The sequence below is a fragment of the Dreissena polymorpha genome, chromosome 2 (genome assembly GCF_020536995.1).
Source record: "Dreissena polymorpha isolate Duluth1 chromosome 2, UMN_Dpol_1.0, whole genome shotgun sequence".
Classification (NCBI taxonomy): Eukaryota; Metazoa; Mollusca; class Bivalvia; order Myida; family Dreissenidae; genus Dreissena; species Dreissena polymorpha.
The window spans coordinates 35,529,808-35,553,711 of record NC_068356.1 but is presented as its reverse complement, the minus strand read 5'-3'; the positions used below and the strand labels follow the sequence as shown (position 1 = coordinate 35,553,711).

The following is a 23,904-nucleotide window of genomic DNA, read 5'->3' as shown; positions in this document are numbered from 1 at the left end:
ATTTCAACTTTTAAAGCATTAACTCTTCAACATTCACTCTATTCCTTGTATGATACCAATATTGATGCAATCCAGTACGTACCTCAGGCCAGGAGCCAGCAGGGTAGATCCTGACATGACTGCAAGGATACGCTGTCTGGTCTGGAGCTACCCTGGACACACATGGCATAAGATCCATTTTGCATGATGAGGCACATGTATGGCGTTTCCACATTTCAGCTGATGTTATTAAAGAACAATGTCAACATAATCAAGTAAAATAAAACTGAATTAAATAAATAACATTTGATATGGAGTAAAAATGATTTAAAAAAAATAAATCAAGAATGAGCAAATGCATCATCACATAAGTCCACATGCTCGAGCACACAATGTGTCATAAAGAAAGCAATGCAGTATGCAAACTATGTATGGAATAACAGCGTAAAACAAAAGTATACTTAATACAACATTTCATAATGATACATTTGTTCAAACAATTAAAAGAACATGTATACATTTGTTCAAAAGTTTAAAAAAAACATCTTAAACTCAATATCTTTTCTAGGATTTCAAAAAAAGGATAAATGCCCTATGTTTAAAATCAATTGATGTGTTTGTTACAATCAATTTGTAATCAAACTATTTATACTAAGAGGCACTCCTGAAAACATCTTTTTCAGAAGATATTCATTCAGAAACAGCATGTATCTGTGAAGTTTAAGTAGCTACATTATACAATATATCCAATAAATACCTAAACAACACAACTTCTGCTGGTGATCCGGTGATGTATCCGGTGTGTCAACAATATAAAGAAATTTAAAGAACACTTACTGCACAAGCAAATCATTACATTGCATAAGTCTCTTTAAGAAAGTTTATAAGCATATGGGCCGTGCTCTGTGAAAAGGGGGTTTAATACATGTGCTTAAGTGTTGTCCCATGATTAGCCTGTGCAGTCTGCACAGGCTAATCAGGGATGACACTTTCCGTCTAAACTTGATTTTTGATTAGAAGAAACTTTTATTTAAACGAAATATTTCATAAAAGCGGAAAGTGTCAGTCCCTGATTAGCCTCTGTGGACTGCACAGGCTAATCTGGGACGGCATTTTACGCACATGCATCAAAACCCCTTTTTAACAAAGCACGGTTCATATATAGTCTATGTTTATAGTAATCAGGAAATATGACTTTAGTAGCGTCTGTGTGCACCACCAGGGCTATTCTCCCATCTTTGTGAACCGGCCTTGGCCCTTTCATTTTGTGAAGCTTTTCAAAATCATGAAAAAATGAGTCATGAACTGTTGAAAAGTTGTAAAAATAATGAGTTGCAAACTTTTAACATTGTGAAAGCGTGAGTCTCAAATTTGTATAAATTGTGAAAATTTGGGTCACAAACTTCTCAAATTTGTGAAGAACGGCCATTCTCTAACAAGGAAAAGAGCCCTGACCACATACTGAACACGCTAGTGGAAAAATCTCATAATATACAAGGACAAGGTGCTTAAAATATTGTCAGTCTATTAAAAAAAAAAATCTTTCCAGTGTCGAGCAAATACCAGTGTAATGACATATGATTAACAAGTTATGTAAATGTAAACTCTTTATCTTAATTAACATGTTCCTTAATTTCACATGTTTCAAAGTTTGACATGTTTCCAAGTTTGATATGTTTCAAAGTAAAAAAAAAATGAATAGTTCATGTTTTGAGCAGCTAGGTCCAAATATGACCAGGGTAACAATGGACAGCAAGCCTGGATTTCTCATACATTTTAAAGTCCTATTTCAGCAGACAAAAGCTAAATTTGTTCATTTTGGATTAAAAGTTAACAAAAAACCGAATCATAAAAAGATTTCAAGCTTTTAATAAAAATTCTATATGAAATAAACAACACTTAAACATGCCTGTTGTTTATATAAAAAACGACACTGTCAACTTTACAATACTATAACGAATCAATGAAATAAGCTACATAACATGTTTTCTCTATAGGTTTACCATTTTTATCTATAGCTGAACCAGTTTTCTCTATAGCAATTTTTAAAACAACAAGCAGGTTGCCAAGGTCTGTTAGGAGTTCTCTTCTGCTGTCGTCTTATCCTGGTTTTTGAGTACTTTCTCATTTGTCTTTTTCTGCATGTGGTTCTCGTAGTCTCGTATGTCTGTCATGCTCATGTCTGAAAATATGCAGTGAAAAAGGAATGTACACTGGCTGGTTGATGAATAATGTAAATAATTTCGGAACATGGTAATTATAAAATGTAAGCCAGGAAACCTGGACAAATGGCAAAGTTAGAGTTATGTCATTAGGTCAATTTATTATAGTTTTTAATTAAATTCTGAGGCCATTATACAAGCCTATTTTATAAAATAAAACATGTTGAGCCTTTTGTCAAGAATGCTAGTTTTTATTACACAAGCTACACATGCTCATGTTTGATCTTTAATCTCAGAGTGTGTGCTCATGTTTGATCTTTAATCTCAAAGTGTGCGCTCATGTTTGATCTTTAATCTCAGAGTGCGTGCTCATGTTTAATATTTAATCTCAGAGTGTGCGCTCATGTTTGATCTTTAATCTCAGAGTGCGTGCTCATGTTTGATCTATAATCACAAAGAGCGACTTTGACCATTGCTCAAGGGGCACAGGACCTAGATGCTCATGCATGATCTTAAATCTCAGAGAATGCTCAGTGTTTGATCTTTAATCACAGAGTGAGTGCTCATGTTTGATCTTTAATCTCAGAGTGTGTGCTCATGTTTGATCTTTAATCTCAGAGTGTGTGCTCATGTTTGATCTTTAATCTCAGAGTGCATGCTCATGTTTAATCTTTAATCTCAGAGTGTGCGCTCATGTTTGATCTTTAATCTCAGAGTGCATGCTCATGTTTGATCTTTAATCACAAAGTGCGACTTTGACAATTGCTCAAGGGGCACAGGACCTAGATGCTCATGTATGATCTTAAATCTCAGAGAATGCTCGTGTTTGATCTTTAATCTCATAGTGTGTGCTCATGTCTGGTCTTTAATCTCAGAGTGTGCTCATGTTTGATCTTTAATCTCAGAGTGTGCTCATGTATGATCTTTAATCTCAGAGTGCATGCTCATGTTTGATCTTTAATCTCAGAGTGCATGCTCATGTTTGATCTTTAATCTCAGAGTGTGTGCTCATGTTTGATCTTTAAACTCAGATAGCATGCTCATGTTTGATCTTTAATCTCAGAGTGTGTGCTCATGTTTAATTTTTAATATCAGAGTGTGTCCTCATGCTTGATCTTCAATCTCAAAGTGCGACTTTGACCATTGCTCAAGGGGCACAGGACCTAGACTTGACATGTCTTCTACACATTTGTGGCACATTACTTTGAAATTGCAAGATAAATTATATGTTTGAGGTAAAGACAAGCTGTATACATGTAATGCTAAAATTGACATTACACCTGTTGAGTGTTACCTTGACATTTGAGCAAGAGACACAGGTCTTACATGTGATACCCTCTCCAAACATTCAACATTTTGGGCAAGTTCGCAGTTTGGACTTAACATTTGACATCTAAATGTTACTTAAACCTTGGAGCTATGGAGATAGGTGTTGGAAATTGATGCAACTGTTTTAATTTTTTTTTTTTTTTTTCAAAATTGAATGATAAATCACAAAGTTTTAGTCCAAAGAAGCTGTATTATGGCAAAATTTGACTTTTGACCCCTAAGTATGACTTGACCTTTAAGGTAATAATAAAAGTGATATACAGCCTTATTATGGTCAACATTTTGTGGTAAGTATTTTTATAATTGCGAGATGGAGGACGAAGTTACAATCCAGACGAGCTGTTTTTTGCCAGACTGTGATCCCTGACATTTCTGTGTGACCTTGACCCCTGAGGAAGACTAACAGGAGTTACACAAGATATTCTGTATCCTCATGACGGACAACTGTATATATTTAAATATTGCATGATGAATGACAAAGTTAGAATCTGGAAAAACTGTTTTGTGCCGAAATACGACATTTGACATTGAACTTTAAAGAAGCGAGACAGTTGTTAAAGGGGCCTTTTCACAGATTTTGACATGTTTTGAAGTTTGTCATTAAATGCTTTATATTGATAAATGTAAACAATAAATTTTAAAAGCTCCAGTAAATAATCAAAAATAAAATTTAAAATAGGAAAAATAAAGTAGCCCGTAGCAGGGCTCGAACCAGTGACCCCCGGAATCCTGAATTAACAAGGGACAAAATTGTCACAAAACCAGGTTTTCATTGTGAAAAAAAATCTGATAAAGGGAGACAACTCAAACTGAACTTTTTAAATGAACAAACAAAATTAACACCCTTTGTAAGTTTGTTTTAAAATAAATCTATTTTTAGTCGTGGCGACCTTGACATTGGAGATATTGACGTGATTCTTTTGTGCAACACACCGTCCCATGATGGTGAACAAATGTGCCAAATGATTTTAAAATATCATAATGAATGACATAGTTATAGCCCAGACAAGCTCATTTATGGCTATTTTTTACCTTTGAACTCAAAGTGTGACCTTGACCTTGGAGATATCGACGTAATTATTTCGCGCGACACACCGTCCAATGATGGTGAACAAATGTGCCAAATGATTTTAAAATCTGACAATGAACGACATAGTTATGGCTCGGACAAGCTCATTTATGGCCATTTTTGACCTTTGAACTCAAAGTGTGACCTTAACCTTCGAGATATAGACGTAATTATTTCGCGCGACACACCGTCCAATGATGGTGAACAAATGTGCCAAATGATTTTAAAATCTGACAATGAACGACATAGTTATGGCCCGGACAAGCTTGTTCCGCCAGCCCGCCAGCCAGCCAGCCAGCCCGCCAGCCAGCCAGCCAGCCAGCCCGCCCGCATTCGCCAATCTAATAACCAGTTTTTTCCTTCGGAAAACCTGGTTAAAAACGCATTAGCCAACTGAGCTATCCTGCCAAGCATACATAACATGCATATGTTATACGTTATATAAGCAATCTTCCTAGTTTCACAAATTTAAACGACAACAACCGAACTCTCCAAATTATTCAATCGTTTCGCATTGCAACGCTTCATAATTTTTAGGTTTTTAAATCGTCAAAAGATGCATATAATGGCTATATAAGACCATGGCAAATGTTCAGTAATACTGTTTCCTCACAAATATCATAACTAAACCGAAAATTTGCGAATCTGAAACAAATTTTTTCATTTTGGTCAATTTACCAAACCGTGAAAAGATCCCTTTAAATGGTTAAGTCTTATACTGATGGTTAACATTTGTGCTGAGTTATTGATATATGTAATGAAGAATGACAAAGTAACAGAAAATATACAAAAACTGATGTCCAAATTGGATGACATTTGACCTCATAAGTGTGAACTTGACCTTTGAGGTTGGGAAATACTAGTACGTGTTACAAGTGAAAATCGTTCGTGTCATTGTAAATATTTGTAGTACATGATGAATGAAAATGTAACAGTCCAGATAAGCTTTAACAGACTAGCGCATTGTGACAGCCATATCAAGCTTTTTGCAAGTTGAATCAACAAAAACATTCATTTTCTGATTTTACATTTAGTTTTTAAATTATACATAGCCATGAATTTGTGAAAATTATAACAACAAAAACACATCCAAAATTGGAAATACGCATATAAATGTCAAAAACCAAGTAATGGCTATGTGCAAACAGCATAAAACCAGAACAGCCTGCGAGTAACTCGCAGTCTGTTCAGGTTTAATGCTGTTTGCTGCTCATATGGCTTCGAAATGAAGTCTTTAAAACTTGAATCTTGTAAAAAGTCAATTTTAAAACAAGAGCTGTCAGAGGACAGCGTGCTCGACTATTCGAGAGCTTGACAGTATAATGTAAGCCATCATGGTGAAATTGTTCAAATTATTCAATATGGTCAAGGTAATAGTTCAGGTATATTTTCCACAATCTATTGAACATTTGTAAAGACATAAAACAAACTAATAAGATTTTATTTCAAGTTTGATAGCAATAGCTTGGGTGGGAAGTTTGGACGGTCCTTCAAAAATAAAGTAAATAAATTTTTGTTTTGTTTTTTTGTAAACCATGTTTCAAAGAAAAAAAATTCTTTTTGGGTTGGGTGGGGGGGTGAGAGGGGGGTATAATGTGGGTGTGGTCATTTATTAGACAATCTTTCAAAAATAAAAAAGGAAAAAAAAAAATTGGGGGGGGGGAGGGCGGGGGGGAGGGAATCTGGGTTGGGGTGTGGGGTATTGTTTGGGTGGAATCCATTGTGGTATTCAGGTAAGTGTTGTTTTGTCAAAGTATTAATAAAATCTGATCATAAATAAAGAAGTAATGGCAATTTAACTAAAATTTATTCTTTTGACCTTGCGAGTCAAGGTCATTCAAAGGTCAAGGTCAAATTGAACTTGCCAGGTACAGTACCCTCATGATAGTAAGAAAATATTTGAAGTTTGAAAGCAATAGCTTTGATACTTTAGAAGTCAAGTGGATCTAAACGAAAAATTTAACAAAATATTCAGTTACTAAGACAAAAAGGGCCATAATTCTTACAAAATGCTTGATACAGTTGTGTGCTCTTGTTTATAGATTAGGGTCATGTTGGTAAAGAAGTTTGCAAAATATGAAAGCAATATGTCAAGGGACATTGAAAATATTTGAGGTCGTACGCTAACTTTAACATAGATTTATCAATAATATGCATATTCTAAGTGAAAAAAGGCCATAATTCTTACAAAATACTTGATACAGTTGTCTGCTCCTCTTGGGTTGGGATCATGTTGGTAAAGAAGTATGCAAAATATTAAAGCAATATGTCAAGGGACATAGGAAATATTTGGGGTGGTACGCAAACTTAAACATTTGCAAGCTCACGCTCACGCGGACGCCGGGGTGAGTAGGATAGCTCCACTATATATATTATAAATATATAATATATAAATATAATAGTCGAGCTAATTATACATAGCCATGAATTTTTTTAAGTAATAACAACAAAACACAGCCAAAATTGGATAGATCAGTCTGATCTATGGTACCTACTTATCCACTCATCCATCCAGGATATTGCCTGCCTGTGTCCCAGAAGATTAACATCACGGCACGACTATGATTAGAAACAAAACACCATGTAAGTATTTGTGATGCAAACACTTAGTATGGGCCCATGTAAAAATGCAAGTTCCGATCCCACTCTTATTCATAACATGACATTTTGATACATTGAACCTTGCTCTGGGAAAACTGGGCTTAAAACATGTGCAAAAAGTGTCGTTCCAGATTAGCCTGTGCAGTCCACTTCAATCTTTAGTATAAAGGAAGCCTCATTATAATGGAAGTCCAGTTTTCCCAGGACCAGGTTCAATAAGAAAGCTTTAACCATTTAGCTCTGCTATGAATGGATTCAAGGTTATGACTAAGATGATAAACTTAAAGAATGTTTGAAGTCAATGGGGAAAGATTAAGAATGTTATATGTGTAACTTAAGACTAAAGATTACAGGTATGACTGCAACATGTTATATAGCTCTAGAGCTCCAGTATGCTATATCTTCATACTTAATTCATACTGTATTTAAAATGTTCTAGTACTGGACTTCAAGTGTAAAACTGTGTGTATTTCGAATGTACTAAACTGTGTGTATTTCGAATGTACTAGTACTGTATTTTAAATGCACAAGTACAGTATTAGTTACAGATACTAGTAACCAGAGTCAGTGTATTGTATTCTTCTTAAATTCTAAGAGAACATGCATATTGTAAACAAATGCACATTTTAATGCTTAAAATTGCACACTTCAATATTAATGTTCATGCTATATAATATTGTGTGATTAAATCTGAAATTAAATGTTGATAGCCAGTTTACAATAGATTTTCGAACATGTTATTAATTGTTTACGATTTTATTTATACACACACACAGCAAAAACACAATGGTACCTTTTGTGCGTATTCCTCCACTTTTGTTTGAAGGCCCCATACTTCAAAAAAGCAGCGCACAACTTTGTATGAACACATAATTGGCTCACTGGTATTCTGCAAGAGGAATGATAAACCATCACAGATAAGCACAATGACTACCAGAGAAAGAATATTGCAGTCTGTACAGCTAATCAGGGACAGTACTTTTAGATTTTATTGTTTTTATGAATATTTATATAAGGCAAGAAATACACATCTCTCTTATTAATTCATAATGTATCATTTCATTATGATTATCTGTGTTTTAGATGAAGGCACTAACCCCAATATAATTGGATAAATATTTGTTAAAAATGTGTGTGTCATCCGATGAAACAGCTGAAATAATCCATCAAATAGTTGGCCGCTTTTAACTTCTACACAGTATACATGTAAACTTTGTTAAATAAACAAACTATTATAAGTTATTGCATGGTTAAAGCATGTTGTTTCCATAGCTGTCTTAACTTACAAAACCAAATGCCTTACCCGCCAGTTCTTATCAAAGGGTCCTCGGTTGGCTTTGGTGGACTTTACTTTCGTGAGGTCCTGTAAAGGAAATAATTCACTGTTGTCAAGGCTATGATCAATCCAATTTAAACAGACCATAGTCGAAATTCCATTCTTGATAATCATCTTCACATTCAGGTCATTCAGCTGTAAAAGTTTTAGCAAATCCTTCAAGCAGTAAGAGGACTTTGTTATACACAATTTTGGGGCTATACCAGAGTGGGACAAGATGCTGCGCTCAATAACATTGATGCCCTGCTCAATAACATTGATGCCCTGCTCAATAAAGTTGATGCCTCTGTTGGAAGCCATGTCAGGTTTGATCATTTTCCCATTTGAACTCTTTACCACTTAGATACCTAATTTGTGGCATTTGCAGTCCCTTAGAAAGTTACATTTAATTAAAAACCTTCCTTACTAGATTCAAGTTTTAAAGACTTCATTTCCAAGCCTTAGATACTGATGAGCAGCAAACAGCATAAAACCTGAACAGACTGCGAGTTACTCGCAGGCTGTTCTGGTTTTATGCTGGTTGCAAATGCCATTTTATGTCCCTTCTTATCGGGGAAAGTGTTAATAAGTATAAATAAAAACTAAGGTCAACGTCAAGGTCAAAATGAGGCCAGCTGTTGTTGTGAACATGGTCAATAGATAACATCAATGGAAGTATCACAGCATTGTAGGAAGCATCATTAATTTAAGATGAAACATGTCATTTTGTGTTAACCATGAATTTGGAACTTTTAACATAGTCTGAAGCTTAAAAGTGGGCCAATGTCAAGGTTAAAATGAGGTCAGGTGATGAGGGTGTGTTGTGATAGTAATAAAAGACATAATTCATGCAGTTTTCAAAATTTGTAGGATTTTTGGTATTGGACCAAAAGTATTATTTTGGAATAACTTCTTCTGAGAGGACAGACGAGTGGAAAAAAATTACACAGACAAAATTAGTCATACTGCTGCTAAAAACAATGTAGCAGCCAAAGTTTCTTTCTTTTAAATCATCTTCACATAAAGGTCATTCAACTGAGAAAATTTGATCATATTCACCCATCATTATTATAGAGGAGTAGACAGCACAAGCCAATTTTCATTAAAAACTGATCATTTGTGGTAAGATATTTTCAAATTGCACCATGAATGACTAAGTTACAGCCGGGACATATACACACATGCAGGCTCACAAACTAGAACATTAAGACTGCTATATTGAGCTATATTGAGCTTTCTGGTGTGGGATTGACAGAAAGGTTTGATGTTTGAAACTGCTCCAATAGAGCAGTAAACCTGTATGTTACAAAATCATCCAGGATGATCTATGGGGTATACAAATCAAGATGGCTACAAACAGCAATATATAATTTGAAAACAAGCAATGATCCTTACTACCCATAGTTCCATATACATGAAAATAACTGCAGTTTATAATTTAAAAGACATTAGCGACCATTACTACCCATTACTCCCATATACACGAGAATATTAAATACAACTGCCATATACATCTGTTAGACTAAGAGACTGTCATGGTGTACACGTATACCTCAGAGTCCTTGTTAAGGCATTTCTGGATCGGATCATTCACAATGTCAATGAAGTCCACTTCACACTTACCTCAGAGACCTTGTAATGGCATTCCTGGATTGGATCATTCACAATGTCGATGAAGTCCACTTAACGCTTACCTCAGAGTCCTTGTAATGGCGTTCATGGATCGGATCATTCACAATGTCAATGAAATCTACTTCATGCTTACCTCAGAGTCCTTGTAATGGCGTTCATGGATCGGATCATTCACAATGTCAATGAAATCTACTTCATGCTTACCTCAGAGTCCTTGTAATGGCGTTCCTGGATCGGATCATTCACAATGTCAATGAAATCTACTTCAAGCTTACCTCAGAGTCCTTGTTATGGCGTTCCTGGATCGGATCATTCACAATGTCAATGAAATCTACTTCAGGCTTACCTCAGAGTCCTTGTAATGGCGTTCCTGGATCGGATCATTCAAAATGTCAATGAAGTCTGCTTCACCCTTACCTCAGAGTCCTAGTAATGGCGTTCCTGGATCAAATCATTCACAATGTCAATGAAGTCCACTTCACGCTTACCTCAGAGTCCTTGTAATGGCGTTCCTGGACCGGATCATTCAAAATGTCAATGAAGTCCACTTCACGCTTACCTCAGAGTCCTTGTAATGGCGTTCCTGGATTGGATCATTCACAATGTCAATGAAGTCCACTTCACGCTTACCTCAGAGTTCTTGTAATGGCGTTCCTGGATTGGATCATTCACAATATCAATGAAGTCCACTTCACGCTTACCTCAGAGTCCTTGTAAAGGCATTCCTGGATCGGATCATTCACAATGTCAATGAAGTCCACTTCATGCTTACCTCAGAGTCCTTGTAATGGCGTTCCTGGATTGGATCATTCACAATATCAATGAAGTCCACTTCACGCTTACCTCAGAGTCCTTGTAATGGTGTTCCTGGATCAGATCATTCACAATGTCAATAAAGTCCACTTCACACTTACCTCAGAGTCCTTGTAATGGCGTTCCTGGATCGGATCATTCACAATGTCAATGAAGTCCACTTCACCCTTACCTCAGAATCCTTGTTATGGCGTTCCTGAACGTTCATTCACAATGTCAATGAAGTCCACTTCAAGCTTACCTCGGAGTTCTTGTAATGGCGTTCCTGGATGGGATCATTCACAATGTCAATAAAGTCCACTTCACGCTTACCTCAGAGTCCTTGTTATGGCGTTCCTGGATAGGATCATTCACAATGTCGATGAAATCCACTTCACGCTTACCTCAGCGTCCTTGTAATGGCGTTCCTGGATCGGATCATTCACAATGTCAAAGAAGTCCACTTCACACTTACCTCAGAGTCCTTGTAATGGTGTTCCTGGATCGGATCATTCACAATGTCAATGAAATCCACTTCAAGCTTACCTCAGAGTCCTTGTTATGGCGTTCCTGGATCGGATCATTCACAATGTCAATGAAATCCACTTCACGCTTACCTCAGAGTCCTTGTAATGGCGTTCCTGGATCGGATCATTCACAATGTCAATGAAGTCCACTTCACACTTACCTCAGAGTCCTTGTAATGGCGTTCCTGGACTGGATCATTCAAAATGTCAATGAAGTCCACTTCACACTTACCTCAGAGTCCTTGTAATGGCGTTCCTGTATTGAATCATTCATCACAATGTCAATGAAATCCACTTCATTCTTACCTCAGAGTCCTTGTATTGGCGTTCCTGGATTGGATAATTCACAATGTCAATGAAGTCCACTTCACACTTACCTCAGAGTCCTTGTAAATGCGTTCCTGTATTGAATCATTCATCACAATGTCAATGAAATCCACTTCATGCTTACCTCAGAGTCCTTGTTATGGCGTTCCTGGATTGGATCATTCACAATGTCAATGAAATCCACTTCACGCTTACCTCAGAGTCCTTGTAATGGCGTTCCTGGACCGGATTATTCACAATGTCAATGAAGTCCACTTCACGCTTACCTCAGAGTCCTTGTAATGGCGTTCCTGGACCGGATCATTCAAAATGTTAATGAAATCCACTTCACGCTTACCTCAGAGTCCTTGTAATGGCGTTCCTGGACCGGATCATTCACAATGTCAATGAAATCCACTTCATGCTTACCTCAGAGTCCTTGTTATGGCGTTCCTGGATTGGATCATTCACAATGTCGATGAAATCCACTTCACGCTTACCTCAGAGTCCTTGTAATGGCGTTCCTGGATTGGATCATTCACAATGTCGATGAAATCCACTTCACGCTTACCTCAGAGTCCTTGTAATGGCGTTCCTGGATTGGATCATTCACAATGTCAATGAAGTCCACTTCACGCTTACCTCAGAGTCCTTTGTAATGGCGTTCCTGGATTGGATCATTCACAATGTCTATGAAATCTACTTCACGCTTACCTAAGAGTCCTTGTAATGGCGTTCATGGATCGGATCATTCACAATGTCAATGAAATCCACTTCTCGCTTACCTCAGAGTCCTTGTAATGGCGTTCCTGGATTGGATCATTTACAATGTCGATGAAGTCCACTTCACACTTACCTCAGAGTCCTTGTAATGCAGCTCCTGGATCGGATCATTCACAATGTCAATGAAGTCCACTTTACGCTTACCTCAGCGTCCTTTGTAATGGCGTTCCTGGATTGGATCATTCACAATGTCAATGAAATCAACTTCACGCTTACCACGGAGTCCTTGTTATGGAGTTCCTGGATCGGATCATTCACAATGTCAATGAAGTCCACTTCACGCTTACCTCAGAGTCCTTGTAATGGCGTTCCTGGATTGGATCATTCACAATGTCAATGAAGTCCACTTCACGCTGACCCAACTCCTCTTCACTGAGGTTCAAACACTGCAAACATACAACAAGACAAATACATGATTGCCCTATAATACGCTGTATGAGAGTTGAATAAGGCCCCAAGGATAACACTACAAATGAACAACATCAACATGACAAATTGCGATAAAAAAAAGTATCAAGATAAGAAAAAAGTCATATTGCCCAAAGGTAAACACTGAAAATATGCCATAAGTGAAATATAGTCAAGTCTGTTAATCTTGCAATTAACTTTGTTGTTTGGCCAATTATGAAGATGACGCAAACTATTTATTAACATTCATTAACATTTGAATTTAAGATTAAACAAAACATTTTAAAAAATGCATTTTTTTTTATATCTTTCATTCACCAATTTTTTTCATACTAAGCATGTCGTCTTACTTAAAATGTTTTATAACTATTGGCTGGTGAAAATTCCTAAATTTGATCACTCCTCTGAAGGTCTAGTAAACACCTATACAAATTTGACAATGATTGAATTATTTCCTGCTTAAAATTAGGAATACAACTTGTTCTGAGAGCTAAAACATAGACCATATACCGACACATTTGTATATGTTTCCAGACAATCTAAGTAAATTAACAAGGGCTGTTTGTAAAACATGCATGCCCCCTATATGGGCTATCAGTTGTAGTGGCAGCCATTGTGTAAATATGTTTTTTGTCACTGTGACCTTGACCTTTGACCTAGTGCCCTGAAAATCAACAGGGGTCATCTGCCAGTCATGATCAATGTACCTATGAAGTTTCATGATCCTAGGCCTAATTATTCTTGAGTTATCATCAGGAAACCATTTTACTGTTTCGAGTCACTGTGACCTTGAACTTTGACCTAGTGACCTGAAAATCAATTGGGGTCATCTGCCAGTCATTATCAATGTACCTATGAAGTTTCATGATCCTAGGCGTAAGCATTCTTGAGTTATTATCCGGAAACTATTTTACTGTTTCGAGTCACTGTGACCTTGACCTTTGACCTAGTGACCTGAAAATCAAAAGGGGTCATCTGCCAGTCATGATCAATGTACCTATGAAGTTTCATGATCCTAGGTGTAAGCATTCTTGAGTTAACATCCGGAAACCATTTTACTGTTTCGAGTCACTGTGACCTTGCCCTTTGACTTAGTGACCTGAAAATCAATAGGGGTCATCTGCGAGTCATGATCAATGTACCTATGAAGTTTCATGATCCTAGGCGTAAGCGTTCTTGAGTTATCATCCGGAAACCATTTTACTATTTCGAGTCACTGTGACCTTGACCTTTGACCTAGTGACCTCAAAATCAATAGGGGTCATCTGCCAGTCATGATCAATGTACCTATGAAGTTTCATGATCCTAGGCCTAAGCGTTCTTGAGTTATCATCCGGAAACCATCTGGTGGATGGACTGACGGACCGACCGACCTACCGAAGGACCAACGTGCAAAACAATATACCCCCTCTTCTTCGAAGGGGGGCATAAAAATGACCCATATACCAAAAGGCTGCATTTCTTTACCAACAGCAATCTTTTATCAAAGAATATACATGTAATAATTATGCTAAAATATCTTTCAGTGATAATGTTTGGCTCAAAACTGTAATTTTTATTTGCATTTTGAGATGAATCAGATAAAATCATAAAAAACATCATCAAAATCCGAAAGTACACATAGGTACTTTGATATTTAAGAAGTCTTCCATGATAAAATGTATTTTTGAATAGTAAAATTATTTATAATATTCTAATTGACAGATATATAAGCTTCCTAAATGAAAAGAGTAGAAAAGAGTAGAATAACATACATTTGCATTTCAAAATAAAGAATGTCACTTTCAAAAGGGTGCAAGAATATCGGACAGATGAATATTTAAACAAGAGGGCCTGAAAGGCCCAAAGTTGCTCACCTGAGATACAAAGGAACTGATCAGCCAAAGATATCATTAGAACAAATGATCTGATCAAGTTTCATGAAGAATGAACTATAAATGTAACTTTTAGAGTGCTAACAAGGTTTTGCTATAGCTGTATAAGGAAAAATGCCCCACCCTCAGACAGCCATGTTTTTCATCCAACCAGAACCATTTTCGAACTTGTCCAATATACTATTAAGACAAATCTTCTGACCAAGTTTCATGAAGATGGAACAATAAATGTGGCCTCCAGAGTGTTAACAAGACAAATGTTGACGACACACTGCGCACAACGCACGATCAACAAAAGGCGATCACAAAAGCTCACCATCAGCACATTGTTTTAATTTTGTATATCTTTACTATATATTTTATATATTTATGTGTTCCTGTAATAATAAAACTATACTTCTGCACAGTCAAGCATTAAATTCATATGTGGTTTGAACCGATGTTAAACAGCCTATGAGTCTTAACAGGGCAATATAACCAGACAGAATAATACATATTGCCACAATGAAAACATTGCATATACACAACAGGAGAGTATGTTATTGCCACTAGGAAAACATTGCATATACACAACAGGGAATATGTTATTGCCAATAAGAAAACACAGCAAACACACAAAATGAGAATTACATTATATTTAATGAAAACACTGCACATGAGCAATGTGAGGACTACATTTTGCTCCAAGGAAAAAACACTCTGAATACACACAATTATATTTAAATATTTCTACAAGGAAAACACTGAAAACATCCTATAAGAATTACATTTTGCAGCAAAGAAAACATTCAGAAAACACAACATGAAAATCACAAATCTCAAAAAATAAATAAATAAAATAAAACATGAAATGAAAATGACATATTTCCCCAAGGAAAACACTGCAAATTGCATACAAGAGAATAAAATACAGCCCAATTAAACATTGGAAACATAAATACGGTAGAGTGACATACATTTTCATATGATAGAACTTAGAAGTATTTACATTAAAATGCAGGCAAATTTATTAGTTACAATAAATGAAAATGAAGGTATGTCAGTGAAATTGTATTTAAATTATGGAAGTTGGAAAGAAATTCTTAGTAAATATGTGCCAGATAAAATGTACATGACGTTGAAGTTATCTACTTTAAATTTCATAGACCATGAAAATAAGGCGTAATTGCGATATTGAACATACATTTTCTGTGGTCCCATTGTTGTTCTCATATCTTGTGGTTATATGAACAGAAAATCTTGGAATAAAGGAACACTGAAATGAAATAACATGTGAAATATTTTTATGCAAGCATATATCATAAGAATGTTACTCTCATATCCAGATATCTTGACTCCCATACTTCACTCCAACTAATGAAATAACATATAATAAATAGTGGAAATATATTGGTGCATAACATAATCATTATGTTTAAAAATCAATATTACAAAATTAAATCATGAACAATTAACAATTTTTAATCAGACTATATGAACATTTAAAGCTATGAAAAGATTATGAATATACTTACAGTGTATTCTGTCATCCAGTCGACAGGAATGAAAGAAAAAACAAGCAAAATAATTTGTAAATACAAATTTAATAGTAAACAAGAGATGTGTTCGTCAGAAACACAATGCCCCCTATTGCGCCGCTTTGAAATAATTTATTTTACTATTGACCTTGAAGGATGACCTTGATTGTGAACTTCCACCACTCAAAATGTGCAGCTTCATGAGAACACAGCTTTGAATTTTTTTTTTTAAAATTTGACCTTTGACCTTGGAGGATGACCTTGAACTTGAACTTCTACCACTCAAAATGTGCAGCTTCATGAGAACACCGCTTTGAAAATTAATTATATTTTTTTGACCTTTGACCTTGAAGGATGACCTTGACGTTGAACTTCCACCACTCAAAATGTGCAGCTTCATGAGAACGCCTCTTTGAAATTTTATTTAAAAAAATACCTTTGACCTTGAAGGATGACCTTGATCTTGAACTTCCACCACTCACAATGTGCAGCTTCATGAGATACACATGCATGCCAAATATCAAGTTTCTATCTTCAATAATGCAAAAGTTATGGCCAACGTTCTTTTTCGGACGGACGGACAGACTGACACATACTGACATACTGAAGGACAGTTCAACTGCTATATGCCACCCTACCGGGGGCATAAAAACATAAACCTATGTTTTCTTAATAAACAAGCAATCCTCAATAATGCACTATTTGACATTGACAGTCTTGCAAGTAATACACGAGTCTCCAACAGGATTGAAATTCCTACCTTCAGGATAAAAAACAGGAATAACATACTCGCTTTAGGACTTAATGCATGACCTCTCATATTAGTCCAAGCAGCGTGCAAGGCAGAATAGGTATGACACTTTCTGCTTTTACATAAAATTTTGTTCAAAAGAAGTCTTTTCTAAAAGAACAGCCGAACAGTGGCTAATCTGCGATGTCATTTTACACACATTCATGACACCCCATTTTTCAAGAGCAAGGCTCATATTATTTCATACAGCAGTCAACTGGTGCAATAATCTTATGAAATATGAACACTATTCAACATAACCCTTTACCACTTAGATACGTATTTTGACGTGTTTGTAGTCCATTTGAAAGTTAAATTTAATTCAAGACCTTTCTTACTAGATTCAGGTTTTAAAGGCTTCATTTCCAACCCCTAGATACTGATGATCAGCAAACAGCATCAAACCTGAACAGACTGCCAGTATCTCGGAGGCTATTTTGGTTTTATGCTGTTTGCACATAGCCATTTTCCCTTTGCTTCTAAGTCGGAAAGGGTTAAGTAAGTTATCTGCCTAATGAGACTCATTCAGTATCAGTTGTCAGAGTGTTTAGAGAAATCATTGCCCAGGGCTTTTTTTCCTTCTTACAGAATGGCTGTTTTCCACAAATCTGAGAAGTTTGCGACTCAAATTTTCACAATGTAAAGAAGTTTGCGAGACAATTTTTACAATTTTAAATATTAAGCGTTTCATGTTTTATAATTTTAAAGAGTTAGCAATTCATTTTTCCAATACTATGAACCGTTTGAGACTTTTTTCACAATCTTGAAAAGTTCACTACTCATGTTTCACAAAATTAGGGGGCTAAGGCTGCATGACAAAGGTGGGAAAAAAGCCCTGTTGCCCTTTTGTTTAAAAAAGAATGCCTAATATGACCTGATGAAAACAAAAATACTGTTGGCAGCTCATATATATGTTCTGGCATTGGAATCCTTATGCTATCACACAAATCAATAGATAATACATTAATCATTTTTGGCAGAACAATACTTCAAGAGATTTGTTGGATATTGATGACCTGATTGAATGTAGGTTATTTCACTCATAAAATTATTCATAACTTGTCAAAATTGATTTTCAAAATGTTCATCTAATATTCATACAAATAAAATACCTGTGATCGTATAGGGGTAATAGTTCCAAGCTTTCTCTGTGATGTAGAATATCTGAGGAATCATGGACCGGATCCAGGTGGGAAGTTTGCTGAAATAATGTACAAAATTATGTTGGATTACACATCTTGCAACATGAGCTATTACAAATTACTTTTGCTGATTGTAAATATGGCTTATGAAGCAAATTTCTAAACAAGACAGCCATTATAAGTGGCCCTGAGGCACTCACTGGCACTCACATGAGTAAAAGGTACACCAGATGTTGCAGTCTTGACCTGGTGACACAGTTTTTTTAAGCCACTTGACCCATATTAAAACATGACCTTGATATTGTCAACGTAAACATTCTGAACAAAGTTCATCAAGTTTGAGACATAAAAGTTGCTTCTAATGTTAACATGGGTTTTCAAAGATTTGACCTGGGGACCTAATATTTGATCTTACCTAGACAGGTGTATACGTTTCTCTGTGTACTGTCCCTTGCCATGCACCTCATGTTCACAGGGTTCATTTTTTACCACCTCCACACCTTCCCCATTCTGACTTTGCTCATGACTGTGTTTGGCAATCATAAACAGCTGGCCGATTCGATACTAAAATAACAAGAATCCTTATCCTTATATCATGTATGCACAAGTCTGTATTGGATTTTATGAAGGAATGGTTGTAGCCAAACAGAATTTTCTTAAGGCAAATACGATTACTAGTATTTGTAGACATTGGCTAATAAGGCAAATGACAGAGTAAACCCAGCTTTGATGATAATTGGCATTGATGTTCACAACAGGTTATATAGAATGAGATGTTGTCTTGCTCCCAATATCTATGTTTATGATCCTCGGATTATTTAAGCAAAATGCCAGGAAGAGAAGAAACTATGCTCTAGAATTTGACCTTTCATGATCTCAGTACATCTTGTCCTTAGGAGAAACACAGTCTATAATTATGATCTGGTATCAACCTAACCTAAGTATGTTTCTGTTGGTTTACAAAATACCAATAGACTTGAATATTTTGTTTACAGGTGTAAAGGTTCAAGTATTTGCATTGTTTCCAGTTTTATATGCCATGTTAACCATATAAAAGTAAATAAGTTTCAGGAAACACTGTGTATGATAAAGATAATGCAAACCGACCAAAGTCATACTTTAATTAACATTTGCTTAAGCAAAAGAGATTATGGCATGATTGCAGCTGACTGCTTAATTAAAGTAACTACATTGAAACCTGTCTAACACATTGAAAACCAAACAGGTGTCAAAGATGAACAGCTGCCTTGTTCCTGATATTTCAACTTTATTTGATACAGTAAAAAATTAATAAACCAAAACCTGTCTGAACTGAAAACTGAATACTTTGATCGAAAGTTTGATCTTATTCAATCTAAAGAGACCTACAAACAGCCTATGTTGCCAAGTGTAAGATCTTCATACCGGAGGGCCCTCGGTCCCAACTCATTGTGGTTTTGGCAGGTTATCCTGTGCTTAGAATACTCAATAGGCAGTGTTTTTTCCACCATTTTGGGAATGGAGCCGGGTCCCTTTGAATTGGTAAAATTTGAGGCATTTTGACTAAAATTGGGAAATAAGTGTTGTTGTTGTTTTGCTAAAAATGCGTCAAAATTGAGAATACCGGTGTTTTCTGTATTATATTTACTAAGTTTGAACTTATATGGATGGGAGATTTACAAAATATTGAGATCGAAAAAAAAAAAATTATTATTATTTTATTTTTTTGGGGTGGGAGGGGGGGAATCTAATTGGGAATTTGTAGCTCCCATTTGGGAAAAATATGTACTTTTTTCCATTGGGAAAGGGGATGATTACCGGACCCGATTTTCAATGGAAAAAAAGTTAAAACACACTGATAGGTGTCTGTAAATACAGAGCAAACTTACTATATAAGGAACCATGCATGAATCTAAGTTAAGCACTAAAAATGCTGACCATTGACATTGTTGCCAACCAATATTCAGATCTTATATTTACTTGCTGCCATATTTGCCAAGTCATTCATGTCTTCATATATCAATAGAATATATGTCATAAATCAATGGCACTATTTGCTTTCATAAAGATCAAGATTAAGAGGTTTTCATGTAAATAAACAAGGTAAAAGTGTAACAAAGAAACACAATGTGTCAGTGAACCTGATATAATACACTTGTACAGTAAAGTCTGTATATTATCATGACATCGTTGAGCTAAGTCTGAGATATAACTGTGCATGCAAGCGCTAAACATAACCAAAGAACTTACATAAATAAACATGTATCAATTGCAGAGTGCATGTATACAATATTACAGTACAGGTATTAATTACAATATCTCTATTATTTAATATGAATACTTCACAGAGCTATAGATATTTTTTATCTTAGAAAAAAGTAGTGTTACCCATGGCATACCGGTAATTATTTTTTTCTGAGTAATTTTACTGAGTAAAAGGAGTGATTTAAACGAGTACTTAAAAACCACATTATGCCATAAACACTAATTTCAAGAAGAGTGGTTATAATTAATTTAATTTTGCTTGTTTAATATCTTTCATTTTGTGAGGGGTAGGTGGGAACGTGATAGTACTGTTTATTTTTCACTGAGTGACAAATTGTGCATTGAATGATTACGCATTTGGGATGTTCTTTTGTGAAAGACTTTGCTCATAAATTGTTGCTTTTCAGGTAAAACATTTTTTACTGTTACTCCCTTAAGATAAAATCATACAATGCATTTCTGGGCGTTATGTATCTTCCGATGACTGATCATAGATCGGTTGAATAAAACAAGTAACAGAATTTCTGACTTAATGTAAATAATGCAACAACAAACGATTTATTTTCAAAGATATATATAGATCCAGTTTAATCCAGGTCAAATATGTTCACTTTCAGAGTGTTTAACCATCCTAAGACTATAGCTCCATGTACACCACATTAAGATTCACTACTCACCTGGGTGACCTAGTAATGTGATGTCACACAAAAAAGGAGAATACTAGATTGCAATAGCCATCAGGCCAATTAATCTTTAGAATTTGATTCACTGAACATATTTTTCATAAACTTAAAGGGATCTTTTCACGCTTTGGTAAATTGACAAAATTGAAAAAAGTTGTTTCAGATTCGCAAATTTTCGTTTAAGTTATGATATTTGTGAGGAAACAGTAATACTGAACATTTACCATGGTCTAATATAGCCATTATATGCATCTTTTGACGATTTTAAAACCTAAAAATTATAAAGCGTTGCAACGCGAAACGATTGAATAATTTGGAGAGTTCTGTTTTTGTCGTTAAATTTTGTGAAACTACGAAGATTGCTTATATAAAGTATAAAATACATCAACTAGTGTAATCGGCGGAATAGCTCAGTTGGCTAACGCGTTTTTACTTCAGGTCTCTGGCAGGACTCCAGGGGTCACTGGTTCGAAACCTGGTCCGGGCATTGTTCTTTTCCTTTTTTTAATTTTATTCTTGATTTTTTACTGGAGCTTTTACGATCCAATGTTTACATTTATCGATATAAAGCATTTAATGAATAAGTTAAAAAATGCCAAAATCTGTAAAAAGGCCCCTTTAAACAGTAATTAAACTTCTTTTTCAATTTGACAAGTTTCTCCTCTTTTGGTCATCCTTTTTTTGAGCAACACTGGCACATAAAAGAGCTCAAGAATTTCATAAACACAAACGTCTGTCATTTGTTCAAATACATTTTGGAATATATGTTACTATTTCAAGATTTGATGAATTACACTTCCAATCCGGACAAAGAATTCCCACTGAACATGGCAAAAAAGGGCAAAATGTTCCATGAAAACCTGTTTTTGAGAGGAACATTTGATTGCATCAGTGGCAGTTGTGGGAAAAACATTAAAATATAAACAAGCACACTTAAGTGTAATTGACGTATTTAAGTAACTTAAATTTATATTATATTTACCTTGCCATGTCTTTCATTTCAGTTCTATGCTGTTTCAGTGACATACATTTATTGTGTATTGTGTAGATTACTAATAAATATATGTTGTTGGTATTTAAAACGTTTTATGCCTTGTAAAGAATCATAGGCATTTCATAAATGTATGATGTCAATTCTAAATTTGATTGTTATTTGTTATTTTTGCAGAGTCACAATTTCTTTTCTATATTGTCCCCATATTGTTAAAATGATGTAAGCGACATGTGCGCATAGCAACATAAAATCGTAAATGTCTGACTATATTCGCGATTCACATTTTGTTGCATTAGTATATGGTACAATAATTGTTTCAATAATTACTTATCTAAAAGACCATAACAAAAAAGATCCAGTTTGTTTTATATGACATTCATTTACATGTAGAAATAACTATTTTGATATTACTGTATTATGCATGAAATGCACAATTTCCATGAAGATTACACTCAGTTTTCATCATATTTAGTCTCCTACAGGGTTCCCAGCTTTTTGTATGAACAACATTCCCTGATTTTTCCCTAATGGAAAATTAAAATTCCAGGATCATAATTTCAACTTATTTCTTGTTTTAGACACCCTTAATAAATAGCAGTTGCAGACAATAACATGTAGTTTATTTACGTAATTTTAAAGCCATGGCTTCCCATCTCCCCTCACAGCCATCCTTTCCTGGCCCTTTCATTTATTTTCATTTTAATAATGTTTGTTTTGCAACAATTATTGGAACATAATGTTACGTAATTCAACATTTTTAAACAGTAACAGGAACAACAGTACTAAGAGAACGTCGGGAAAGTCTGACCAAACAAAATTCCCTGATTTTTCCCTGATTTCAGGAACTTTCCCCAAATTCCCTGACTGGAAAAAGTGAAAGTCTTTTTCCAGGTTTTCCCTGATTTCCAGGTTTGCTGGGAACCCTGTCCTAAGTAACTGCCCACAATGGGGTTATTCATGCCAGTGATTTTTTTACCTGCGAGTCCTGCGTCCTGGACTCACAAAAACCTCTGGGGATGCAATGTTTCGAATTATGTGAGTCCCAAAAATGCATTGAAATTTCTCAAAAAATAATATCCTTTAATATTTGAACTCATTCTTTATATACGGGGACTCATAGATTTGCAAGTATTCGAGTCCCAGGGCTCAGATGAGAAAATTTGTAAAAATATCACTGCCGGCATGACTAATTCACAACCGAGCACATCTTCCCTGCCTTGGTTTATACTCTGATACTATTCGGCTTAGAAGTATGGTCAAGAGGCAATAACGATGTTATCAATAAGGCTTTTGCCTTTGAAAAGGAAAAACCCGGAAAAGTGGCGCTTCAGAACAGTGGCCTGGTGCAGCGACACGCAAAAAGGACCTAGGAAAAACACTTCATGTGCATATCACCTGAAACAATATGCATAAACAGTTCTTATGCTAGAACTTTTTATGCAATATTTCCTGAAAATGGAGAGAAAGTGAATGTATATTTCTTTTTAACAAATCAAATAAATGAAAGTGCTACATGTTTACACTATAGTGAAGTTGTCTGCTTCATGCAAAGGTTGACAGTATTTTTCCGAAAGTTGACAAATTAGACATGTAATATTTATTTTATTATACTGAAAAAATTATTCAAACATGAAAAATGTGCGCTGCGTGTAACTCACTGGATCTTGATAAGACATATTTGGTTGTCTGTTTACAACGGAAATGCAAAACTGTGTACTGCGCATGCGCAAATGGGACAGTATAATTTTTAACCATTC

General features: G+C 35.4%; 1 protein-coding gene across 1 annotated transcript in view; it reads right to left on the bottom strand.

Annotated features, from left to right (window-relative positions):
- Nucleotides 1-927: 927 nt before the first annotated feature.
- The window catches only part of LOC127866603 (cytoplasmic phosphatidylinositol transfer protein 1-like), a 24,000-nt gene continuing 1,023 nt past the window's right edge, over nt 928-23,904 (bottom strand). The window contains exons 2-10 of the mRNA XM_052407259.1: nt 18,642-18,790; nt 18,197-18,285; nt 16,292-16,299; nt 15,961-16,032; nt 12,783-12,881; nt 8,444-8,503; nt 7,934-8,029; nt 7,035-7,098; nt 928-2,161 (exon numbers count right to left, since the gene is read on the bottom strand). Of these exons, the coding sequence (XP_052263219.1) occupies nt 2,055-2,161; nt 7,035-7,098; nt 7,934-8,029; nt 8,444-8,503; nt 12,783-12,881; nt 15,961-16,032; nt 16,292-16,299; nt 18,197-18,285; nt 18,642-18,790 (744 nt within the window). The 3' untranslated portion in view covers nt 928-2,054. The remainder of the gene's footprint in view (nt 2,162-7,034; nt 7,099-7,933; nt 8,030-8,443; nt 8,504-12,782; nt 12,882-15,960; nt 16,033-16,291; nt 16,300-18,196; nt 18,286-18,641; nt 18,791-23,904) is intronic.